The 22,519-nt window shown below is 41.1% G+C and overlaps 2 protein-coding genes across 2 annotated transcripts in view; one reads left to right on the top strand and one right to left on the bottom strand.

Annotated features, from left to right (window-relative positions):
• Positions 1-8,359, bottom strand: part of lnp1 (leukemia NUP98 fusion partner 1) — a 16,035-nt gene extending 7,676 nt beyond the window's left edge. Inside the window, exon 1 of the mRNA XM_076081520.1 lies at positions 8,177-8,359. Within this exon, the coding sequence (XP_075937635.1) occupies positions 8,177-8,359 (183 nt within the window). The remainder of the gene's footprint in view (positions 1-8,176) is intronic.
• Positions 8,360-13,240: 4,881 nt separating this feature from the next.
• Positions 13,241-22,290, top strand: tomm70a (translocase of outer mitochondrial membrane 70 homolog A (S. cerevisiae)). The gene is made up of 12 exons (XM_076081512.1): positions 13,241-13,561; positions 15,144-15,317; positions 16,130-16,256; positions 16,346-16,455; positions 17,524-17,672; positions 18,438-18,645; positions 18,909-19,043; positions 19,189-19,296; positions 19,398-19,514; positions 19,648-19,745; positions 20,601-20,723; positions 20,823-22,290. The coding sequence occupies exons 1-12, from the start codon at positions 13,328-13,330 to the stop codon at positions 20,974-20,976; spliced, it is 1,737 nt and encodes a 578-aa protein (XP_075937627.1). The 5' UTR covers positions 13,241-13,327; the 3' UTR covers positions 20,977-22,290.
• Positions 22,291-22,519: the final 229 nt, after the last annotated feature.

Raw genomic sequence — 22,519 nt, 5'->3', positions numbered from 1 at the left:
AGGAGAGAGGAACGAGGAAATATGTGTTAACAGACATGAGACGTCCTTTCCTCAGTTGCGTCACGTGAAGCGACGTCTGTTTCTGATGACGGAGGATCAGATGATCACAGCTGATCAGCTGTCAGTCGGCTTTAACAGCTGGAGAGACTTTTGAGAAGTTTGTGTGTGTTCACATGATCACTGTACTTAATAACAGTAACTAATAACACTAATAACTAATAAAGACACAGTAATCACCACTGTAGAGGTGTTTCTCTCTGTAGTCTGTTAACAAACTGTGTTCTGTTTATAAGCTCAGGATCCATTTCTACTGGCGGAATGCGATCATCTTATTTATGAATTATTTGCGTCTGTACGTTTTGAAATTCAGATTGTGACGTCATTATTAAATAACCCAGAATATGATTATTGTTTCTCTTAAATGATAAAACTCAAACACTCAGGAATGATGTAAAAAGTGTTTCGTCTCTCCAGCTCTCTCTGACTTTAATTGTATTCATAACTAGAAAATTTCGCAAGAAATTTTGACAGTGTGGCTTTTACTGCCCGAAGACGTCGCAATATATAGCTACACACGCTGATGTTACCGGTAGTATCATTGAGGTTTGATTGAGATATCGCTTTTCTCTTTTCTGCATTTTAGATTCATACTCTTGGATTGAATCTTGTATTCGTGATGGACAGTCCACAAATGGCTCCCGTCATTTCTGTACTGGACATGTACATCTTTGTTTGAGAAGCCTTTGGAAATGATGGGAGCTGACGCTCCCATCATTTCTGTACGAGCCTCATTCTGAGCTTCATGTTAAGATACAGTTACTCTATGGGGCTTTTATTTTGAAAGGGTGGGACTGGGTGGGTGAGAGAGGGGGAGAGGAGACATATTCATAATGTTTGACACACAAACACAGAGGTTATTAAATGACAGGCTTCATCACAAGCATTCCAGTTAGAATTCACTCTCTGGGGCTTTTATTTTGAAATGGGAGGGGGGGGGGGGGTTCTCTGTATGATAGAGAGAGAGAGAGACAGACATAAAGAGAGACAGAGTGATGAGAGAGACAGACAGACAGACAGAGAGGAGGTTTAACAATGCCTTTGACTGAATATCTCCATGTCATGTGTGTGTGTGGAGAGAGAGCGAGAGCGAGAGCGAGAGAGAGAGAGCCTGCGTGTGTGTAACTGGTTGCCATGGTGAGGACGCACCTGGTGTTAGGCCCTGTCCACACTACTCCGTTTCTCCTTGGATGCAGATTTGTCAAATAGAAACGATCTCCGTCCACACGGGAGTTTCAGCATCATTCTCGAGTTGATCTGCGTCCACATGGCAGCCTTCGAAGGCGGACAGCACGTGACCATTAACGTACACTGGGCATGCGCTTGACGGTGTAAACAGGAAGTGGATTGCTTGCTTAGTTAAAAAAATATATATACGACAGAGTAATAAAGTAGTCTTTAATAATGAAAGGTTGTATTTGATACTTAAGATCTTCCTCTAAAATCTCCCTCTATAAACTCAAACAGACAGTTCGTGGAAAGTTTTAGAAGTTTTATTTTTCAGACGTAGTTACAGCGCTGCGGGTCTCTCGCTCTCTCTCTCTCTCCAAATTTACTTTAACATCAACACTTACACATAAACGTTTACTAGATTATGGGTCCATCAATGTGGTCTCTCACTCGTTTCCTCCGTGTTGTTGATGTCTGTTCTCACTAGTAGCTCTGAACATCATGTCCGCCTAGCTAGCTTCTAAGCTAATTTTAACATTACCGCCAATGGATAAATGCTAACCGCGATTAGCATTACAGCGCTGCGGGTCTATCTCTCTCTCTCACATCAAATTTACTTTAAAATCAACACTTACACGTAAACGTTTACTAGAATATGGGTCCATAAATGTGGTCAACACACGTCTCTCACTCTATTCTGCTCTTGCTTCGAGATCGCTAACAGTAGATCCGTGAAATAAAGACCATGGAATCCATAGAAAAGTTTCAAGACTTCAGTGTGAATCTTTCTTATTTGTAAAACTGTGGAAACACAATATGAAATATGGCTTTACAAACTGTCCCTATACACATTACATGAATACAAAACAACAATCCATGATACAGCCAGCATGTAACATGTCCGCCTAGCTAGCTTCTAAGCTAATTTTAACATTACCGCCAATGGAGAAATGCTAACCGCGATTAGCATTTAATACAACACAAATGTTATACTAAACACGCGAATAGAATATATCTACGTACATCTTTTCATGCTTCATAAATACATACTTACAGACTAAGGTCTCTCAAGGCTACCAAACGGAAGAAGTAAAACGTTGCAGCGTGTCTTCTCATTAGAATCTAAAAACAACGAGCTGCTCCATAGGGCTGATGCCGGTCACGCCGCTCGCTAATCACTCCAATAACAGCTGCTTCCTCCACAGAAATGCAGACTTTTACTGCACAACAGCTGCTAGCTGCTGCTAGCTGTTGTGCTAGCAGCAACATCATGTAGCTGTTGTGCTAGCAGCAACGCTTGCAATTAGTTATCCATGTTGAAATGAATCGCTGGTAGCCCAGTTTGTTTTCTTCCGGGTACGGGTCATGTGATAGTGAGTGTGACGAATCAGGGACGGAGACGTCATGGTTGCCAAGAACCAATCCAGTAGTGAACACGGGTGTGGGCGTAATTTTTTCTAAGCACATCCGTATCCGACCGTCCACACGCAAACGCAACCCCGGAGTTCTCAAATACCTCCAACCTCGGCGGAGTTTTCAGATTCCTCCGTTTAGGGTGCTCCAAAACTCCGGCGTAGTGTGGCCACTCAGTGTAAACGTAGCAAATACGGAGTAAAAATGGAGTAATGTGGACAGGGCCTTAGAGGCAGACTGATTAAGAAACGTTGCAGTAATCAGGGATTTTGAACAAAACCTCCTTTTAACAAATTAGCAGGAGTCTGAGTGCCAAAATATGGATATGTTTGTGGTGTTAATAATGTGAGCTCCAGAGCAATAGACAAAACTGGTAGGGGAGAGCGGGGTAATGTGAGACACCGGGTAATGTGAGACACCCCCTGTATCTAGGCAAAGGAACACATTTGTGGTCATGTGACCATTATGTTTTCAAGCCCCTCCCATTCCCCCCTTGCCATGAAGGAGAAGTTGGTGCTGGTGCTGTGGTAAGTATGTTTTTCCACAAAAATGTGTTTTTTGCATGTAAAAGTAAATTTTCTTGCTGTGAACTTAATCAACTGTTGTGTCAAAGCAAATTGATTCAGGTAGAAAAACTTATATCATACATGTTGATGAACTTCCAACATATAAAACCATGTGATTGATGCTAGCTGAAGATTAGCCTGAATTGCTAAGAGATGTTGTTTTTTCTAAAATAGTAGCTGTGGGGTAAAGTGAGACAAATGATGTGATGACCATGACCACAAATGATGTGATGACCATGAAGCACAAGTTAAGTTTAGTCTTAAACATATTTTAGTGTAATATTACATTACATATGTTTTATTTTTAATGTCATAAACATTGTAGAAAAGCCATCATGCCAAGAAACTACACCAGGAAGACAACCTGGGGCCAAACACCCCTCGCAGAGATGGAGAGTGCAGCCGCTGAGGTCATGCAAGGAAAGAAGTCCTTAAGAAAAGCTGGAAGGGATAGAAATATTGACCAGACAACCCTCAAAAGATTCATAAAGAAAAAAGAGAAAGGGGAAGTAAAATCAGTAGCCTGGGGTGCAGTAGCTGAGGCAAAGAGAATATTCACAGATGAGATGGAGGAGGAGCTTGCCAAACACTTGAAACAACTAGCTGACCAGTTCCATGGCCTTGCTCCAGTTAAGTGCCGTGAACTGGCATTTGAATACGCAGAGAAATACTATATCCCTGTCCCTGCCAATTGGACAGAGAAACAATGTGCAGGTAGGCTAGGGTGTGCAAGAGATCACATGATTCTGTAGGTTAACTTAGGCCAACTGATCTTGCCACAAAGCTAAATCTTATAATAATGAATTCTCTACTCTTTAGGAGAAGAGTGGTTTGGCAGCTTCCTAGCACGTCGCCATCTCTCTGTCCGAACTCCGGAGGCAACATCCCTGGGAAGTGCTACAGCCTTCAATAAAACTACAGTGGGGGAGTTATTTGAAAATCTGGCTGTAGTGATGGACAGGTGACAGAATTAATTCTTTAGTTGCAAATGTTTTATGGAGAACCTCAGAAGAATCCAGGGAAACAAGAAAGAGTGGGAGAGACCCATGTTTGCTATAAAAGAAAATGATGTGGCACATGTTCCTAAAGGTGATGTGGTGAAGAAGCTGCCTCAACCTAATAGGCCTGGAGGAACCACACGGAGAGAGCAACTCTTCACCTTTCCCTGTAACCTTCAGGGCTGGAATGTAGAGTAGGTCTTGTTATAGAGTATGAGGCTGATGTTCTAATCCAGGTGGGTCTAGTCCTGTGTTCTGAGTCCCAGGCTGTTCTAGCTGGTTCTGATTATGGTCCCATGACTGTGTTCTAATCTAACTGGTTCTATCTGTCATTTGAATGTTAACTAAAACATTTTGAATTATATTATGTTGTATATGATTTTTTTCAGAGTTACTTTCAAGTGTTTAAAAAAAATGTGCTTAATTGACCAATCCCCATGATTCTGTTACTAGTCCGATATTAGTTTTGGAATGTGTGGTTGTCAATCTAGCTGTCAGGATTCTAACTGTTACAACATGTGTTGTTATGGTAGTTTTAAAGTGGAAAAAGTAAGTGGATCAGTTTACCCCCAGCTGGTTCACTTTACCCCCTTGATTTCTCTGGTCTGTCTCACTTTACCCCTAAGCTGGGGTAAAGTGAGACACAAGACCACTTTTTTAAAAACAATCATATTTTCACTGCCCTTTGTCCTGAAGACATTCTGACCGTTTCCATTGCTAGGAAACATCCTGAATTAATGGGAAATGTGTAAATTTTACTGGTATATCATTTTAGCTCGCCTAGAGGGGAGCAAATGTAAAAAGTGTCTCACATTACCCCGCTCTCCCCTACCGTCTGCGTTTTTTGAGAAATGAGTGGTGAGATTTAACATGGAGTCAAATGGAGCAGTTGGTTGGAGTTCATGTCGCTCTGCGGCTGTTTGAGCCAAATGTGTAAATCTGTTGGATTCCATAGACACTTACTGCAACCAGCACAACATTTCCAAGCTTTTTGGCCAAAATGGTGTATAAAGAGTAAACATTGTGGGAGCTGGAGCAATTTGTTTGGAAAAATCACAGAATATTTTCCTGCTCCGCTCCACTCTGACAGTGATGCTCTCACTCTAGCTCTTAACATTCCGTGCAATACACACCCATTATAAAATCTGAAACGGCCCAAAATTTTCCTGAAACTTAATCTGTGACTTCATGAAAACTGTGCTAGCTATCAAAATGTCCCTTTGGCTCAATAAAGTGCAGCGTTTTGTCTACGTTTTAAACTTTGAATCATGTTTCTACGTTAATGTACGGCTAGTCAATATGGGCCCAAAGTTAAGTGGTTTTTTAGCTCTCTTCACGCCGAAACCCCATTCAAGTGAATGGAGAAATTTTGCACCGTTTTTGGGGATTTTGGGGAAAACCGCTGGGCGAATCTCCCCGAAAAATAGATAGCACACTATTCCTGATCAGGCCTGTGGAGGTCTGATTCTTCCTCACACGAGGGAAGGCCGCTGAACACGCTCCACTGCTGTTTACAGTAGAGTCGCTTCGATAATAAAATCTACCATAAACTGGTTTACAATCAAAAGTATTTAATCCTACTGAAGCTAATACAATTACAAAGTGAAGTACATTATTTACAGTATCTATAGATATATATTCTGTGCAGAAAAGCATTTTACCCTCATCCCAGCCTGGAAGCACAGCTGCCCTCACGTTGAGACCAGAGGAAAAGAGGCTGAATCTTTTCTCCGCACTCCCGTTCACAGTTTGAAATCCCCTCCCATATTGTCCATCTTAGTTCCTATTGGCTAACTCCAGCTGGCTCCTCCTTCTCGCGTCAGCCAGCTAGGACCCTAGCACGGGGCTGCTCCTTCTGCGTCCGCTGAAATTGCCTGTCTAGAAATCTCTGTCTGTCCCTACGCCTTACTCTTAAACATACTATATTAAAGATAAGGATTTGCAACTTTTGGCAAAAACTTCACACGTTTTACAAGCATAGATGGTAATCTCCAAGTACTTGCTATCATATTATTCTCCACCTGTAAGAGGTGCTACTAATTCTACTAACTATAAATTCTAAAACACTCCTATAATTATGACTAATTATGAATTCTTAAACACTTCTAATTATGACTTCTTAATTATGAATCATTAAACACTTCTATTATAATTTCTTAAAGCACACTTCTAAACCTATATTTCCTACAGGCCACACGTTTTGATGTATTTGTCACGCCGCTGTTGGCAACACTCTGTGAGGAGAAGCGCGCCAAACTTCTGGATAAGTGTTATTTACTGCTTTTTTTCATGTTGGAATAAAGGTTAAATATTTAACTGTAAAGTAGTAATACTTGTTTGATACCTTAATGTTTTTGCATTAAATCATTCTGGGATGTTTGCTGAAATTGATTGCAGCCCTACAGAGAACATGTTCCACCAGCCGCCACTGTTTGTATCTCTACTGACGTTCTCCAGCAATTTAGTACACACACATTCATAGTCCATAGCATGTTGTTTAATATTTATACACGCAGTTTACCTTTGAGCCACACGAGGGAGCCTGAATGTTGGTCTGATAATTGTATTATACTTATAACACTGAATCTAATATGAAAGACTAGTTCACGGACTGATGAGAGGAAATAAACACAATCGGATAGTCTGTTAACTCCACCTAAATGCATTTATTTGGTCTCATTTATTAAGTATTAAACATGTGTGTATGTTTTCAATAACACATTTCCTTTTTCAAAAGTAGGTCCCAATAAAACAAGTTTATCATGGTGCAGCAGAGGCTGAGATATCTTAACTTTTAGTCCCTATTGTTTTGGTTTTGCTCAAAACATACTGGTTCCTACATTTCCCACAATGCAACTTTTATTCACATCCTCCCTTCCTAATAAATGTCCACCTCTGTCCCCAATTTGTGAAGCAGTTAGAAGTCTCTGAGCTAAAGCTGAGGTGTGTGTTGAGTCAGTGGTGTACAAGGCAAAGCGCCGTGGTTTGAACCGTATTGTGTAATAAACAGTGTATTACATTACATATCTAACTACTTATGGATTGAGTCATTTAACTCTCCACTGAATCAAATGATCTCTGTTGGCAGAATCAAGCCTTGAAAAATACAAGTATCTGATATTCAGTAGAGCTACAGTCCTCAGCTCTTTGTGGTCCTCCTAAGTTGGTTTGTGTGTCTTTGAGTGACTTTTGTAGATGAATGCCAGGGGGGCCCCTGACCATTTGGGCCCCTGGGCCTGGTCCCGGTACTTCCTGTATAAGCCACCAGCATTGACATCTGACCTCTCTATGACGGGAGACAAGTGACAAGTTGATTCCCTTCATGAATAAATGAGTTCCACACTCGTCCTCTGATGCAACAAAAACATCCAACATTCTCTAAAAAGGTTTGTGTGCTTCAGTTAGAGATAAACGCTGAGTAACAACTTACGTAGACATCGAAAACAGATCAAAGACCAGACGTAACCAGCTCTGCATTCATTTAGAAGCCGTCCATCGATCGCAGTGAACTGAGTTCAGTCAGCATTAGCACACTGCATCACTGATTCTGATTCTTTACATGCTGCCAAAAAACAGCAGGAAGTGAAATAAACTTTTTGAATTTAAAACTGTACATCTTTGTGTGTTTAAGCATCGTAGACTTGTGCATCAGCAGACATAAATAGTGTGAAGTCGCTGTGGAGGCAGATTAGAGGTCAGGACACCCAATTACTGAACACCATAACAGACACATAGTCTGCATAGTGATCATAGTCTCCATGTCTGCAGAGTGTACTCGTGCATTAATCTACTGTCCTCCAAAATATCTGTACATAAGGTACATTCAGTAGTTTTTTGTACATGTATCTTTAAAGGTAGTTGTATTAAAACACTTTGTGTGCCGTGGTCAGACAGCTAAATTGCAGAACAAAACATTTTTGTTGGAAGTGTTTTGCTTCTCTGATCAGAGCCTCGTGCTCCTGGTTCTCTTACCACAGTCGGGAGCGACGCTCTTCGATCCCCTCGAGTCCCCGCAGCTCTTCTGAAGCTGTGTTTTCTGTCCCTGGCGTGTCCTCCTTCTGCTCCGTGTCCCCAGTAACTGCTCATCCATTTTGTGAAGTTCCCGTCGTCGTTGTCGTCGTCGTCCGTGAAGGCAGGCAGGAGCCTGAGGGCCATCGTGACCGGGGGAGCCTCCTGGAGCAGTAAGATGGAGGTGTGATGATGGTGCAGATGGGGGTGTGATGATGATGCAGATGGAGGTGTGATGATGGTGCAGATGGAGGTGTGATGATGGTGCAGATGGGGGTGTGATGATGATGCAGATGGAGGTGTGATGATGGTGCAGATGGAGGTGTGATGATGGTGCAGATGGAGGTGTGATGATGGTGCAGATGGGGGTGTGATGATGATGCAGATGGAGGTGTGATGATGGTGCAGATGGAGGTGTGATGATGGTGCAGATGGGGGTGTGATGATGATGCAGATGGAGGTGTGATGATGGTGCAGATGGAGGTGTGATGATGGTGCAGATGGAGGTGTGATGATGGTGCAGATGGAGGTGTGATGATGGTGCTGATGAAGGTGTGATGATGGTGCAGATGGGGGTGTGATGATGATGCAGATGGAGGTGTGATGATGGTGCAGATGGAGGTGTGATGATGGTGCAGATGGAGGTGTGATGATGGTGCAGATGGAGGTGTGATGATGGTGCTGATGAAGGTGTGATGATGGTGCAGATGGGGGTGTGATGATGATGCAGATGGAGGTGTGATGATGGTGCAGATGGAGGTGTGATGATGATGCAGATGGGGGTGTGATGATGGTGCAGATGGAGGTGTGATGATGGTGCAGATGGGGGTGTGATGATGATGCAGATGGAGGTGTGATGATGGTGCAGATGGAGGTGTGATGATGATGCAGATGGGGGTGTGATGATGGTGCAGATGGAGGTGTGATGATGATGCAGATGGAGGTGTGATGATGGTGCAGATGGAGGTGTGATGATGCAGATGGAGGTGTGATGATGGTGCTGATGAAGGTGTGATGATGGTGCAGATGGAGGTGTGATGATGGTGTAGATGGAGGTGTGATGATGGTGCAGATGGAGGTGTGATGATGGTGCAGATGGAGGTGTGATGATGGTGCAGATGAAGGTGTGATGATGGTGCAGATGGAGGTGAGCTCACCTGGAAGCCTCTGAATCACAACTCTTCTCAGGCAACGATCAGATCCTTCTGGAGCCTCGAGCTGCTCTCACTGATCCCAAAATAAAGTGCAGAGCTCTTTTGCCGGAGTCTTTAAATAAGTGAATCCTCTATAATCTATTTACCGTGGCTGGTAGAAAGTAAACATGGAGGGTTGATGGGAACCAACAGGGAGAGAGGAGTGGCGTGTGTGTTCTGGAGCTGGGTGGGCGATGTGACCACTGCTTTTATTCTTTCCATTACAGTCGTGGGCCTCGGGGGAGACGACTGAAACTCCAATTTCCCCATAGTTTCCACTCGCTGGGTCCATCAAACCTGTCAATAGTTAAGGAGCGTGCTGCGCTGTGAGAGCCTGAGGCGGCTCTCATACCGGACACAGAGAGGAAGCACAATTTTATTATTACAAGTGCACTGGATGAGGTCCAGTACACTCTCTTATTGTTCACCAAAACTCTCCAATAATGATGTGAAAGAAACATATCTGATCAGAATCTAGTTCATTGCCAAGTGGGTTTTCACATAGAGGGAATTTGTTTTGGTGTAGTTTAGTTTTTTTAATTTATTTTGCACAATTAATAGAAATAAACAAACATAACAGAGATAAATAATATCCCAGTGCAGGAAGAGGCAAAAAGCCAACTGGGCTTATTTGAAGCCTCCACCTTTATAATATTAAAACTTCACAATATTACTGAGAACATGAAATGAATATGCATAAGACATGACTATACGTACAATATTACTGACAAGATGTTTTTACAAGATATGAAATAAAATATTGGTATTGGTATTGATTGTATTGGTGCATATTGTAGAGGAACTCTTCCTTCACAACCTGAAAGGATCAAACTGTCAGAGTCTCAGAGAGGAGGACTAATCTGATGAGAGAGACGCCCACGCTGCTTTAACCAGCTCAAGATTACAGCAATCTGCTGTTTTTCCAAAGGTGGCTAAAGGCTCTTTAAATATTCCTTCATGACGCTAGAAAACACTAATCCTCCCAGCAAATAACCCAATATTTTAAGATTACGGGAAATGTTTTAAGTTTAAATTTAAGTTTAAGTTTTAAAGTTTTAAGTTTTTAAGAGATAAAATAAAATAATCCTTTATTAGTCTGTATACTGTACATATATATATACAGTATATATACAGTATATATATATATACAGTATATATACAGTATAGATATACAGTATATCTATACTGTATATATACAGTATATATATACTGTATATACTGTATATATACTGTATATATATGTACTGTATATATACTGTATATATACACACTATATATGTACTGTATATATACTGTATATATACACTATATATGTACTGTATATATACTGTATATATACATACAGTATATACAGTATATATACAGTATATAGATATACTGTATATATACAGTGTTAAAGAAGCCCAGTCGTGTGTCTGTAAGCTCCTGAGGTGCTCCTCCCTCGGAGTAGCCTGGTTGACGCGCTTGCGGTAAGCTATGCTAAACTATCTGTGAGGTGTGGTGCTTTTGACACATCACAGAGACCTTTGTTTGCTGATCGATAGCACATTTATTTTCGTCGTGGAACAATGTACAGAAAGCCACTCTTTCTCACGATGTGGTAAAATGTGTATAGTATCGCGGTCAAAACCTTTTGCCCTTCCGGGGTCAAACACCTGACAAACACAGTGATTTCAGGACCTATATACCCGAGCCCCGGACAGGAATACAGCGCCACCCAATGTACACACAAAGAAGTACAGTTGTATTTATAATACCATTTTTGGCTCTAACATACAGTATATATACAGTATATATACAGTATATATACTGTATATAGATATACTGTATATATACTGTATATATACAGTATATATACTGTATGTATACTGTAGATATACTGTATATCTATACTGTAGATATAGTGTATATATACACTATATCTACAGTATAGTGTGCAAACAACTGCAAACAAAAAACAAGATCAAAACAAGTATTACAAATAAGTAATAAAACAGTAAAGAATATTAACTAAGTAAAAAAGTAAAAAATCCACAATAACTAAAATATAATATATTCAGACAGAATAATAATACATTTTAAATTGAGATAATTCAGTGGATTACAGATCCAGAGGGATTAGACAAAAGAACATATATTGAGACATTTGAGTCAGTTAATGTGATTTAATATAGATTTCACAGTAACATAAGAAATGTAATTAATATTTAAGGACCAGATGTACTGTGCTAAGTGTTTGCAGCAAAATGGTGTTTATTACATGTATGTCCATATAAATACAAAATACAGGTGTGTGCTACTATTAAGTGTGAGAGCAACATTGTTTCTTGATTTAATACCTTTATTAAAAACATTTGAGTTGTGTGTAATTGTTGTGCCGGTGGACTCGAGGATCAGACTGAATGAAGCACTCAGTCACCAGAGAACAAGAGACCAACATGAGCTAAAGATAATCTGATTAAATGACTTGTCTCCGTGGTCACAGGCGGCGCTAACAATAGCAGACACATTTAACAGAATAACAGACGGAGAGTCGTGAATAGCTGAAGATCAGACATCCTTATTGTAACCTCTGATGGTTCAAATCTCTCAGAGCAACGAGGCGCTCGTGGAAAACAGAAGGTTATTATGTCATCGCTGTGTCAACAACATCTCGTGTTGTTGTGCAGCTAAAATTGATTTCATGGCTTTTCACAACAAGTGTGTCGGTGAAGAATGGATTATTTTGAGGGCAGCAATGTGTTTCAACAACTGTATGAATTATGAATACATTTTTTATAAAGTACAAAATGTTGTTTAGTTTGGTACAAATCCAAAATCACTATGACGACTGTGTGGAAAGGTAACAAGTCAGTTGCAGTTTAATTTAAAGCACACGAGGGAATAATTATACTATATTATATTATACTGGATTATAATTACTGATGTGTTCATAACTTTAATGTTGCAGCTGGTAATGGTGGAGCTCATTTCAACGACTTAATCTATATTAATAAATCATGATTAGTTTGTTGATTTTGTATAAATAATCTTAATATGCAAAGTAATTTATCAAACCAATGTAATCCAGTAAAAAGTCTAATATTCTCCTCTTAAATGCAGTAAAGGGTGAAAGTATATAAAGTTGCAAAAAAAGGAAATACTCAAGTAAAGTACAGTAACTAAGTACAGTACTTCACTAAATGTACTTATATCTTCATCCACTTGTGACCAGCTGATCACAGCTGACTTTGAAAGCATAGTTGCTGGTGTGTTTGAGGACATGCGGCCTCCGGCGTTCATCAGAGCTGTGAACCGGAACACAAACACACACACACACACACACACACACACTCACACTTTATCACTCATATGAACAAAATCGACATCGATCCGGATCAAACTCTCTGCTGGAAAACCTGCACAAATCTGAAAAGAAGAGAGCCGTCAAAATGAGAGTGTATGTGTGTATGTGTACATTTTTTATACTGTAAGTACTCGACAAAATAAGAGCTTTGGGACGGCCGTCAATATGGCGGTGTAGAACAACTTCCGGTTCAAGCGAGGCTCGAGGAGCGAGGAAATGAGAATTAAGAGACTTGGGATGTACCCTATGTCTCTCGTTTACACAATCCACTATGTCCATGTATATATTTTATATATTTTATATATTTTATATATTTTATATATTTTACATATTTTATATATTTTATATATACACACTATATGCTGCTGTAATGCTGTAGTCGCTGCGGGACTAATAAAGGATTATTTTATTGTATTTTACACTCCGGTACAGTAGGTGGCGGTAATGCACCTTAAACGGTGGTTTGTTGTCCACCAATAAACTGAAAGAAGAAGAAGAAGAAGCAGCAGAAGAAGACGAAGAAGAAGCGGCTCACGCTGTTCCTGCTGGTGGTAACTGGTCGGTTGTAACTACATCATGGCTGCTTCTAAGCCAGTCGAGCCGCAGGCCGGTACCGGACTTCCCCGCTGGCAGCTGGCCCTGTTGGTCGGGACCCCCATCGTGCTGGGAGTCGGAGCGGTGTACCTCTGGAACCGCAGCCGGTCGAAGGACGGCAACAAGCGGACCGGAGAGCGGAAGACACCCGAAGGCAGCGCGAGTCCTGTGGTGCAGGGCCAAGAAGACGGAGCAGCTCGAGAGCCGGATAATATGGTAAACATGGTAAACGTGGTAAACGTTTACCGGGAGAAACGGGTTCCTTCCTCTGCTGTTACTACGTACTGTCTGCCTCGGTGCTCCGCGGACACTTTGTTGAATTAACGGGTCATGTCCGTTAAAAGTGCCGTCAAGGACACCGACTGTCAAGTGACAGCTACGTTCAAAAACAGCAAGGCGGTGGATTAGCTAGTGTTAGCTGCTAGCCAGCTAATGCTGGTTTTAACCTACCTAGCTAGCTGTTAGCTGCTAAGTAGCTAGCTAGGTTAACCAGCTCCAGTGCAAATGTTAAAGCAAAGGCATGTTAAGATAAAATAAGATAATCCTTTATTAGTCCCGCAGTGGGGACATTTACAGGATTACAGCAGCATACATACACACACACACGCTCAGTATAGTGCAAACAAGATCAAAACAAGTATTATAAATAAGTAATCAAACAGTAAAGAATATTAAAAAAGTAAAAAATAAAAAAAATATAAAAAATCTATATTAATCCTATGTATGTACATGTAAACATACTGTATATATATAATTTATGTCCACTAGTTGTGTAGTTTACAACTTACACTTGGCTTGCACGTAGACATTTTATTTAATTTTATTATTGGTCATTGGTGCTTTTTATTATGTATATTTATATATCAAAGTACGTTTGTACATACAAGGAATGTTGCTTGGTGATTGGTGCGTGAGAATAAACCGTGCGATAGTAAAAGATGTCATTGAAGATGGAAAGTGACGGTGGTGTGATTAAGTCTCTGCTAACAGTTTAAACCCGGCTAATGATTGAATGTTCTTGTTTGTATTAGTAATGAAATGTAAGTCAATGTAAGACATTAACATAATTTAGTATAATATGGTACATTATGATATAGCATGGGATACGAGACATAGTTTAAGGTGTCGTATAACAAGTTTATATTATTAGAATAATAATAATGTAACAATATAAATTCTAATAACATAAAATCATACAATATGTATCGGGGCTGTTAGTGAGAGACGTCTTTGTGTCTGTTTTGAATCCTGCATCCTCTAAAGAGAACAAACATTCATAAATATGAGTTCCTAATGTTATATATAATATGTAACTGTGAGAAATCCTTATTATTTCAGGGGCTGCCCCTCTTACACGATTAGACTTAAATAATCTATTAGTTGTTTTTTTACATGCTGAATGACTTTATTTATAAGAAACGTGTAAACACAAGATTTAAATAATAACTTTTATTTGATTACCACCTTTAAAGTCTGAGTTTACAAAGTTAAGCAATATAACAGGAAGTCAGCAGTGAGGCCCAACAGCAGGAAGATAAACTGTAAACTCTCATAAAACAATAACTACAAAATAAAATACATGTCATTCTTTTTGGTGAAACTTGTGTAGTTTTAGAGATCTGTGGTTTAAATCAATTAAACGATTAGTCGACAAAATCCTTTGAGTGTTAGTCGACTAATAATTTCTTTGTTGGAGGAAAGTCTTAATTATTATTATGAGCTTTGAGCTGTGAGGTCATTAATATCATGATTGATTGAAAGAAAGAGGAACCGTTACCTTTTCTCTCGTCTCACTCAGAGCCCGTTGGATCGAGCCCAAGCAGCCAAGAACAAGGGCAACAAGTACTTCAAGGCCGGCAAGTACGAGAACGCCATCCAGTGCTACACAGAGGCCATCGCTCTCTGCCCCACAGAGAAGAAGACCGACCTGTCGACGTTTTACCAGAACAGAGCAGCAGCCTACGAACAACAGGTCGGCATCGCCTTCTTACCATCTGAGCAGGGACTGTTGTTGATGTATGAAATACTTACCTGATGTGCAACAGCGTGCAGAGATCTCTTCGTTAGGAGGGATGTTAATGACGGTGTTACGTCCGTCTTTTGTTGTAATGAGAGTGTAGCGTTGAGTCTGCATGTGTGTTGTACGTTGCAGTTTGGGACACGTCCCTTTTCTAAATGTCTCCAGAGGTATTTACTGGGTTGAGGTGCTTGTAGATGGAAAGCCATGCAGGTCAATACATGTTGCTCTTCATTGGACTTGAAATAAACCTGAAGTGTCTTCAGTTCACCAGATCGTCTCCTCACAACTTAAAGCCAGAAGAGAAGGAATGCAGCGATCAGAGGTTTCTCCTTGTTGGTCAATGAGTAGCACATTTTATGCAAATCATCTCAAATCTTTCCACCTTTGTGTTTGAATGAAGGTTTTTTGTCACTGATCTTAAAGTGACAGTAGTGATGTCATGTAGTGTGTCTGTATGAGGTTCTTCGCCACAGTCAGTGTTCTACTGCAGTAGACGAGTCTCTGTTTCAGTAGAACACTGACTGTGGAGAAGAACCTCATACAAACACACTACATGACATCACTACTGTCACTTTAATGTAACCTCGTGAGGTTTCACATTAGCTGATGTTGAAGCTTTGACACAGACGCTGTTCTGTTTTAAAGATTCGTTTTGTACATTCATCTCCAGATATCTTGGTTTCATTTTGAAGCCTTCTCTGCGGTGCACAGACCTCTGTGTTTACCTACAGATGAAGATAACCAGCTCATGGCTCTCATTTCAGATGAAATGGACAGAAGTGGTTCAGGACTGCTGTCGGGCCGTGGAGATGAATCCACGCTATGTGAAGGCTCTGTTCAGAAGAGCCAAAGCTCTGGAGAAACTAGACAACAAGAAGGAATGTCTAGAAGGTGACACACTTCTTTCACTTTCTGAAAAAAATGTTCTTCTACGAGTGAAACTTCAGGTATTTAGGGTTTGTTTCCTGTGTGTCCTGCAGATGTCACAGCGGTGTGTATCCTCGAGGCCTTCCAGAACCAGCAGAGCATGTTGCTAGCAGACAAGGTGCTGAAACATCTGGGAAAAGAGAAGGCCAAAGACAAATACAAGGTACTTTATCCACTTTGTGCCTCATCATCACTGCGTGGTTCGGCTCCACTCGGCCCACTTTCGGTACCAGGTCCTTGTGTAGGAGAGAGTCTCAGCTGATAGCTGAAGCACCGCCGACATCTTCGAGGCCGACTGTAGGGTGTAGTTTTGAGGGCGGCTATTTTAATCTTTGGCGAGTGAATTAAAAATGCACAAAGGAGAAGTTTGCCTTCAGGACTTTTCGCATCTCCTCAGTTAAGTTTTTGAAAATCCCAGACTGTTTATAAGAAGTGGTCGTAGCCGTTGTGACGTCTCTCGTTGGTTTGTGGACGTTTTGAAGCCTCAAGTTTGGCGTTTTTGGCCGTCGCCTTGTTTTTTGCAACCAGTGAACAGGAAGTGACCATATCCGGACTGAGGAGGAGTGACGTAGAGACGCCGTATATGTCTCTGGTAGAGACCTGTCAATCACCGTGTAGCCCCGCCCTAAAGCATCCCCTGCTTTATGGTCTGTGTGACTCTAAATGGACCATAATGTACTAAATGAACATCATGCTGTATTGAAGAAGACTTGAAACTAGAGATTGAGACCATAAACTCATGTTTACAATGTTTACTGAGGTAATAAATCAAGAGAGAAGTAGAGTAATTTTCTCATAGACTTCTATACAATCAGAGGAGTCGCCCCCTGGTGGACACTAGAGAGAATGCAGCTTTAACACATGAAGCTTTGACTTCACTTTATAGAACCGGAGGTTACAACATGATTAAAAATAAACCTTTGCTGTGCAGAAAGCCCTGAAGACAAACTTTTCTCGTGTGCATTAAAAATTGTGGTCGCTATCGCTTTAAAAACATTTGGTTTGTGCAGGAAGTCCCATGTCATGCTCTGACCAATCAGTGATCTGCAGTGTTTGAACTCCACCTTCTAGTATCGGCTCAGCTCGCTTGAACCTTCGACCAATGTTGATAGAACGTTCTTTTGGTACCACAACTTTTGCAAACGGGGAACCAAAGAAGATCATTAGAGACACGTGATTCTTTTGTTTTTGTCTGACTTGTCCCAGTAAACTTGTTGTTCTTCTCCTGTAGAACCGTGAGCCGATGATGCCGTCTCCTCAGTTCATCAAATCCTACTTCAGCTCGTTCACCGATGACATCATCTCACAGCCGCTGCAGAAGGGGGAGAAGAAGGACGAAGACAAGGACAAAGAGGGCGAGGCGGCCGAAGTCACTGAGAGGTCACACATGGGTTTTATTAAAGCTGGGGTTGGTGGTCCTGAGAAACAAGCGAGACTACGCCAGATTTAACAAAGTATCCAAACTAAAAACCAGCTCAGTGTGGCCAACTCTGCTCCAGTATCCAACATCATTAGCTACAGAAGTCTCTATATGTAGAGAGAAGTGGCGGGTTGCCGGACAGGTTGGCGGGTTGCCGGACAGGTAGGTAGGTAGGTAGGTTGACAGGCAGACGTTTAGATAGGCAGGTAGACAGACGGTTGGATAGACAGGTAGACAGACAGACAGACAGACAGACAGGTAGACGGACAGACGTCCATTCGTTACATTGGGGCTGATTGAAATGATTGGACAGCTTATTACAGTCCTGCGGCCACAGATACCAGATTTGATTCATTGATTGCCGTCAGGATGTGATGAGAATTCAAACAAAAATATCAAAGAGGATCATCAACGCTGTCTTTTAAGGTTTCATGTTCAAAAGAGTTCAAAGCTTTTTGAATCTTACCGGCTCCTTCTCCACGTCAGAGACCGCTTTGAGCCGTGTTTCCAAAATGACGGACAAAACTTGATTTAATCGTATAAATCAAGAAGTTGGAATCAAAGTGGTGGTTATAACATGACTCTATAGGATTGTTACATATTATGGGACATACATGTTTCTGCCTTAAAGAACACTGTTTTTTACAACCTACGAAAAAACCCACCTCACGACTCACACCTGGTAGATGAACACTTCCCCCCGATCTGTTGTTTCATCTCTTTAGCTCCGGCTACCTGAAGGCTAAGCAGTACATGGAGGAGGAGAACTACGACAAAATCATCAGTGAATGCACCAAGGAGATCGATTCAGGGGGCCGATACACTGCAGAGGCCCTGCTGCTGAGGGCCACGTTCTACCTGCTGATTGGAAACGCTACTGCTGCTCAACCCGACCTGGACCGGGTGATCAACATGCAGGACGCCAATGTGAAGGTAAGGACCGTTGACTTGATCAGGACAGTTTGAGTACCAGGATAGTGGGCTAGTAGGACTTTAATGAACTGCAAACTTATAGCTCGTTGCTAACTTCTAGTAGCCTATGTGAAGGTTCAGACATATCTGTAGGTGATCTTTGTTTACCCGTCCAACTAGCTGTTGACCCGTCCAACTGGCGATCGACCCGTCCGTCCAGAATCAACACTGAAAGCTTGGACCTGACAGGTTGTCGCTCTGTTCTTTGCTCTCGTGTTTTACAGCTACGAGCCAACGCTCTGATCAAGCGGGGGAGCATGTACATGCAGCAGCAGCAGCCTATGCTCTCCACACAAGACTTCAACATGGCAGCCGAGATTGACACAAGCAACCCCGACGTCTATCACCACAGGGGCCAGGTAGGCTCATCTGTTTACCTGAATGGCTGTCAGTTGACGATTGCTAAGTTAACAGCAACGTGTAAGCTGTTGCCTGAGTCTTCGTTTAAAACGTCTTGGTATATTATGCTATCGTTCTCTCTCTAAAGTCAATCTGTCCTCACAGCTGAAAATCCTGCTGGACCAGGTGGACGAAGCCGTGGGAGACTTTGACGAGTGCATCCTGCTGAGGCCCGACTCTGCTCTCGCTCAGGCTCAGAAATGTTTCGCTCTGGTTAGTACATCAGCTGGAGATCACTTGAGAAGCGAGCGTTCTGCTGCCTCTAGCGTATTAATGGCTGCTACAACTCTGTTTCTTGTTCTTGTGTTCTTCAGTACAGACAAGCGTATACTGGAAACAACCCGTCTCAAGTGCAGACGGCCATGGACGGCTTCGAGGCCGTCATCAGAAGGTTCCCCAAGTGTGCAGAGGGCTACGCTCTTTATGCTCAGGTGCAGAATACAAATCCTACATCAGTGGGTGCTTTGGCCCATTTTACAGTAGAGTATCTGTATAATTCAGACAGGAAGTAGCAGCTGTGTGTCTGGTTGTTGTGTTCGACGCGACTCTTTGTGTGTCTTTCAGGCTTTGACTGATCAGCAGCAGTTTGGAAAAGCAGACGAGATGTATGACAAGTGCATTGAACTGGAACCAGACAACGCTACCACATACGTCCACAAGGGGTAGGCCTTGTTTCTGTGTTTAGTAGACGTGCGACGTTTCACAAAGCTCACAGTTCAGGTCGTATCACGGTTTTGAGTCACGGATCATATATGACTTTTAGAGACGCTCCGATCACATGTTTTTGATGTCATAACTGATCACAATGAGCCGTCAAATGTCATCCAAACTATCCTCATTTCAACCGCTCTGAAATCAAACCATCACAAATTCTAAATGTTATCCTTTTACCTTGTTATAGCCATCTTTAGTTGTTATTTTCATAAAAACACACAATTCAAATAAGGAAATAACAGATTGTATTATTATTGATAAATAAATCTCCATTATTATTTTAATGCTGTATAATAATGTTCATAGAGCTCGTGTTAGAAGTTAAACATCTCATAATTCATCTCTAATATCTATTTTATATTCATGTGAAAACATCTCCTTCAAACTACTGATTTATTCTAGTTTATCACCAAAACTACATTTTACAGATGACATGTGAACACATCATGATAAGGTTATAATGTACCTTCAGCCAGTACTCATGTTCACTGAGCAGAGCCTGAAGGCATCATAATGTAACTGAAGTGAAACTCCGTTGGTTAGCCGTTAGCGGTGCTGCTAACGTTACTAGCTCTCCTCCTGTTGGTTAGCCGTTAGCGGTGCTGCTAACGTTACTAGCTCTGCTCCTGTTGGTTAGCCGTTAGCGGTGCTGCTAACGTTACTAGCTCTCCTCCTGTTGGTCTAAACACTGATTGGTTGTTTACAATGAAACATGATCAGAGGTCAGAGACTAGAAACACATCAATGATGTCCTGATCTCATATTTTACTGAACTGGTTGTTAAATGTTCCAGTTATGTCCAGTTTGTTACAGCTTCAGTGGAAACAAGACCTGGACTTGGGTCTCGAGCTCATCAGTAAGGCCATTGAGATCGACAACAAATGTGACTTTGCATATGAAACTATGGGAACCATCGAAGTTCAGAGGTGAGATTACAAACACTCGACACCGTTGACACCTGATGGGTCTCTTCTTGGATTAGTGAAGTAACCGGAGCGTTTCTGTTTCTCCTCTTCCTCTTCCAGGGGGAATCTGGACCGGGCGATAGACATGTTCAACAAGGCCATCAACCTGGCCAAGTCTGAGATGGAGATGGCTCACCTGTACTCGTTATGTGACGCAGCGTACGCCCAGACGGAAGTGGCGAGGAAGTACGGCCTCAAACCTCCGACGCTGTAACGCCGCTCTGCCAACCAACCGCCAAAACTCAACCTCCATCGCTGAACATAACTCTGTTAAAATGCAACTTAACTTTTGATTTGCAAAAAAAAAGAAAATGAGTACTGGATGATAAAAGAGAAAAGAACGACCCCTGATATAATATATATATATAAATATAAACGTGTTTACATCACATTAACGGGGTTTGTTGTAGTGGAAAGAAGGATTTCTATTCACAGTGGAGCCGAGGCGGTGATCCAGACCTCTGGTTTGTCTTCAAACCTTTTTACTGCTCACAATAAAGAGTCATCTCCAGAGAAACGCATACATGAAAGTCCATGTATTCCTTCTGAATTCATAACCATGTAAGTGAACTGAAACGTGTGCAGTTTGTTGAACCAATAACTGACTTTAAAAGGCTTTTGTGACACTTTTACATCTGCAGAAGGACACTGTGAGAGCTTCACATGGTTCTGATGGACTCTTCACTTAATTTATGCTGATCTAAAGTGTTTTTTTTCCAGCTCCTATCATGTGTAACATACACTATCAGTTCTGAATGCAAGATTAAAAGTAAAGTCAAATGTGTTAATGTCTGTGTTTGTAATGCTGGAATTGATCCCACGGACACGGGGCTTCAGAGAGTTAGTTTAGTTTTTCTAATCTGGGATTGTTTTCTTTTTATATACTTTGTGCAGCATGTTCACTTTATGAATAAATGTAAATGCAATGCTCGTGCTGTCTTGAACACTAGGAAAAGCCCAAAGATGAGACTTTTGGGGGAAAACACACTTTTGATTAGAAAGAAAACTTTAATGTCTTTAGTTTTTGTTGAAAATGTTATTTTTGAATTGCCTCATATGTCAGAAGATTAGATATTCAGTAGATTTTCGTAGCTCGCTCTTAATTCATAAACATGATTTATTTTCTATTTTCTTGTAAAATGTTTATTTTTCATGCTGCATTACATCGTTTGACAGAGCAAGAGGCTGGTTTTATTTTACTTCTGAGAGTGAAGAGTAAGAACTGGTTCTCAAGTAGCATCACTACTTTATACATGTGACGTTAAATCAGCCACCACTGCTCAACGTTTAACTTTTAGAAAATACTAATCTTTGACATTCATTCATTTAGCATCAGTTACGGCTACATTTTACTGAATGTGTGGCGACTCAGCAAAACACAGAATCAACCTGTGAGAGACTGATGTGATAGTCAGCAGATAATCACAAAATATTGTCTTGATAGAAATGACGCTGACGTTCTTCATCAAATGATCTTTATCGTGACCAAAGTGAGAATCTCTAATAAAGTTATAATTCCTGGAATGCATTTCCACTTTGCTTGTTTATTCTCAGCAGCCTTTGTTACACTTTCATACTTTGAAACTTTATTATCTGCTTCATATTTTGAGCTTGTTAGTATTTCAGACACTTAAAGGAGACATACGCTGATTTTCAGGTTCACATTTGTATGTTTGGGGGTTCTACTAGAACATGTTTACATGCTGCAACGTTCAAAAACACTTCTCATAATAATTATTTATTATAATAAAATACTA

Source organism: Anarhichas minor, unplaced genomic scaffold (assembly GCF_050575085.1).
Source record: "Anarhichas minor isolate MPS153535 unplaced genomic scaffold, ASM5057508v1 ptg000081l, whole genome shotgun sequence".
NCBI classification, from domain to species: domain Eukaryota; kingdom Metazoa; phylum Chordata; class Actinopteri; order Perciformes; family Anarhichadidae; genus Anarhichas; species Anarhichas minor.
This window is presented reverse-complemented; position numbering and strand designations above follow the sequence as displayed.

What these genes read in the sequence shown, in the direction of transcription:
- tomm70a (XM_076081512.1), top strand. Translation starts at nt 13,328, where the DNA reads ATGGCTGCTTCTAAGCCAGTCGAGCCGCAGGCCGGTACCGGACTTCCC. An exon ending in CTCGAGAGCCGGATAATATG is followed by an intron (nt 13,562 to 15,143) that starts GTAAACATGGTA and finishes CGTCTCACTCAG; the next exon opens with AGCCCGTTGGATCGAGCCCA. An exon ending in CTCAGAAATGTTTCGCTCTG is followed by an intron (nt 19,297 to 19,397) that starts GTTAGTACATCA and finishes TGTGTTCTTCAG; the next exon opens with TACAGACAAGCGTATACTGG.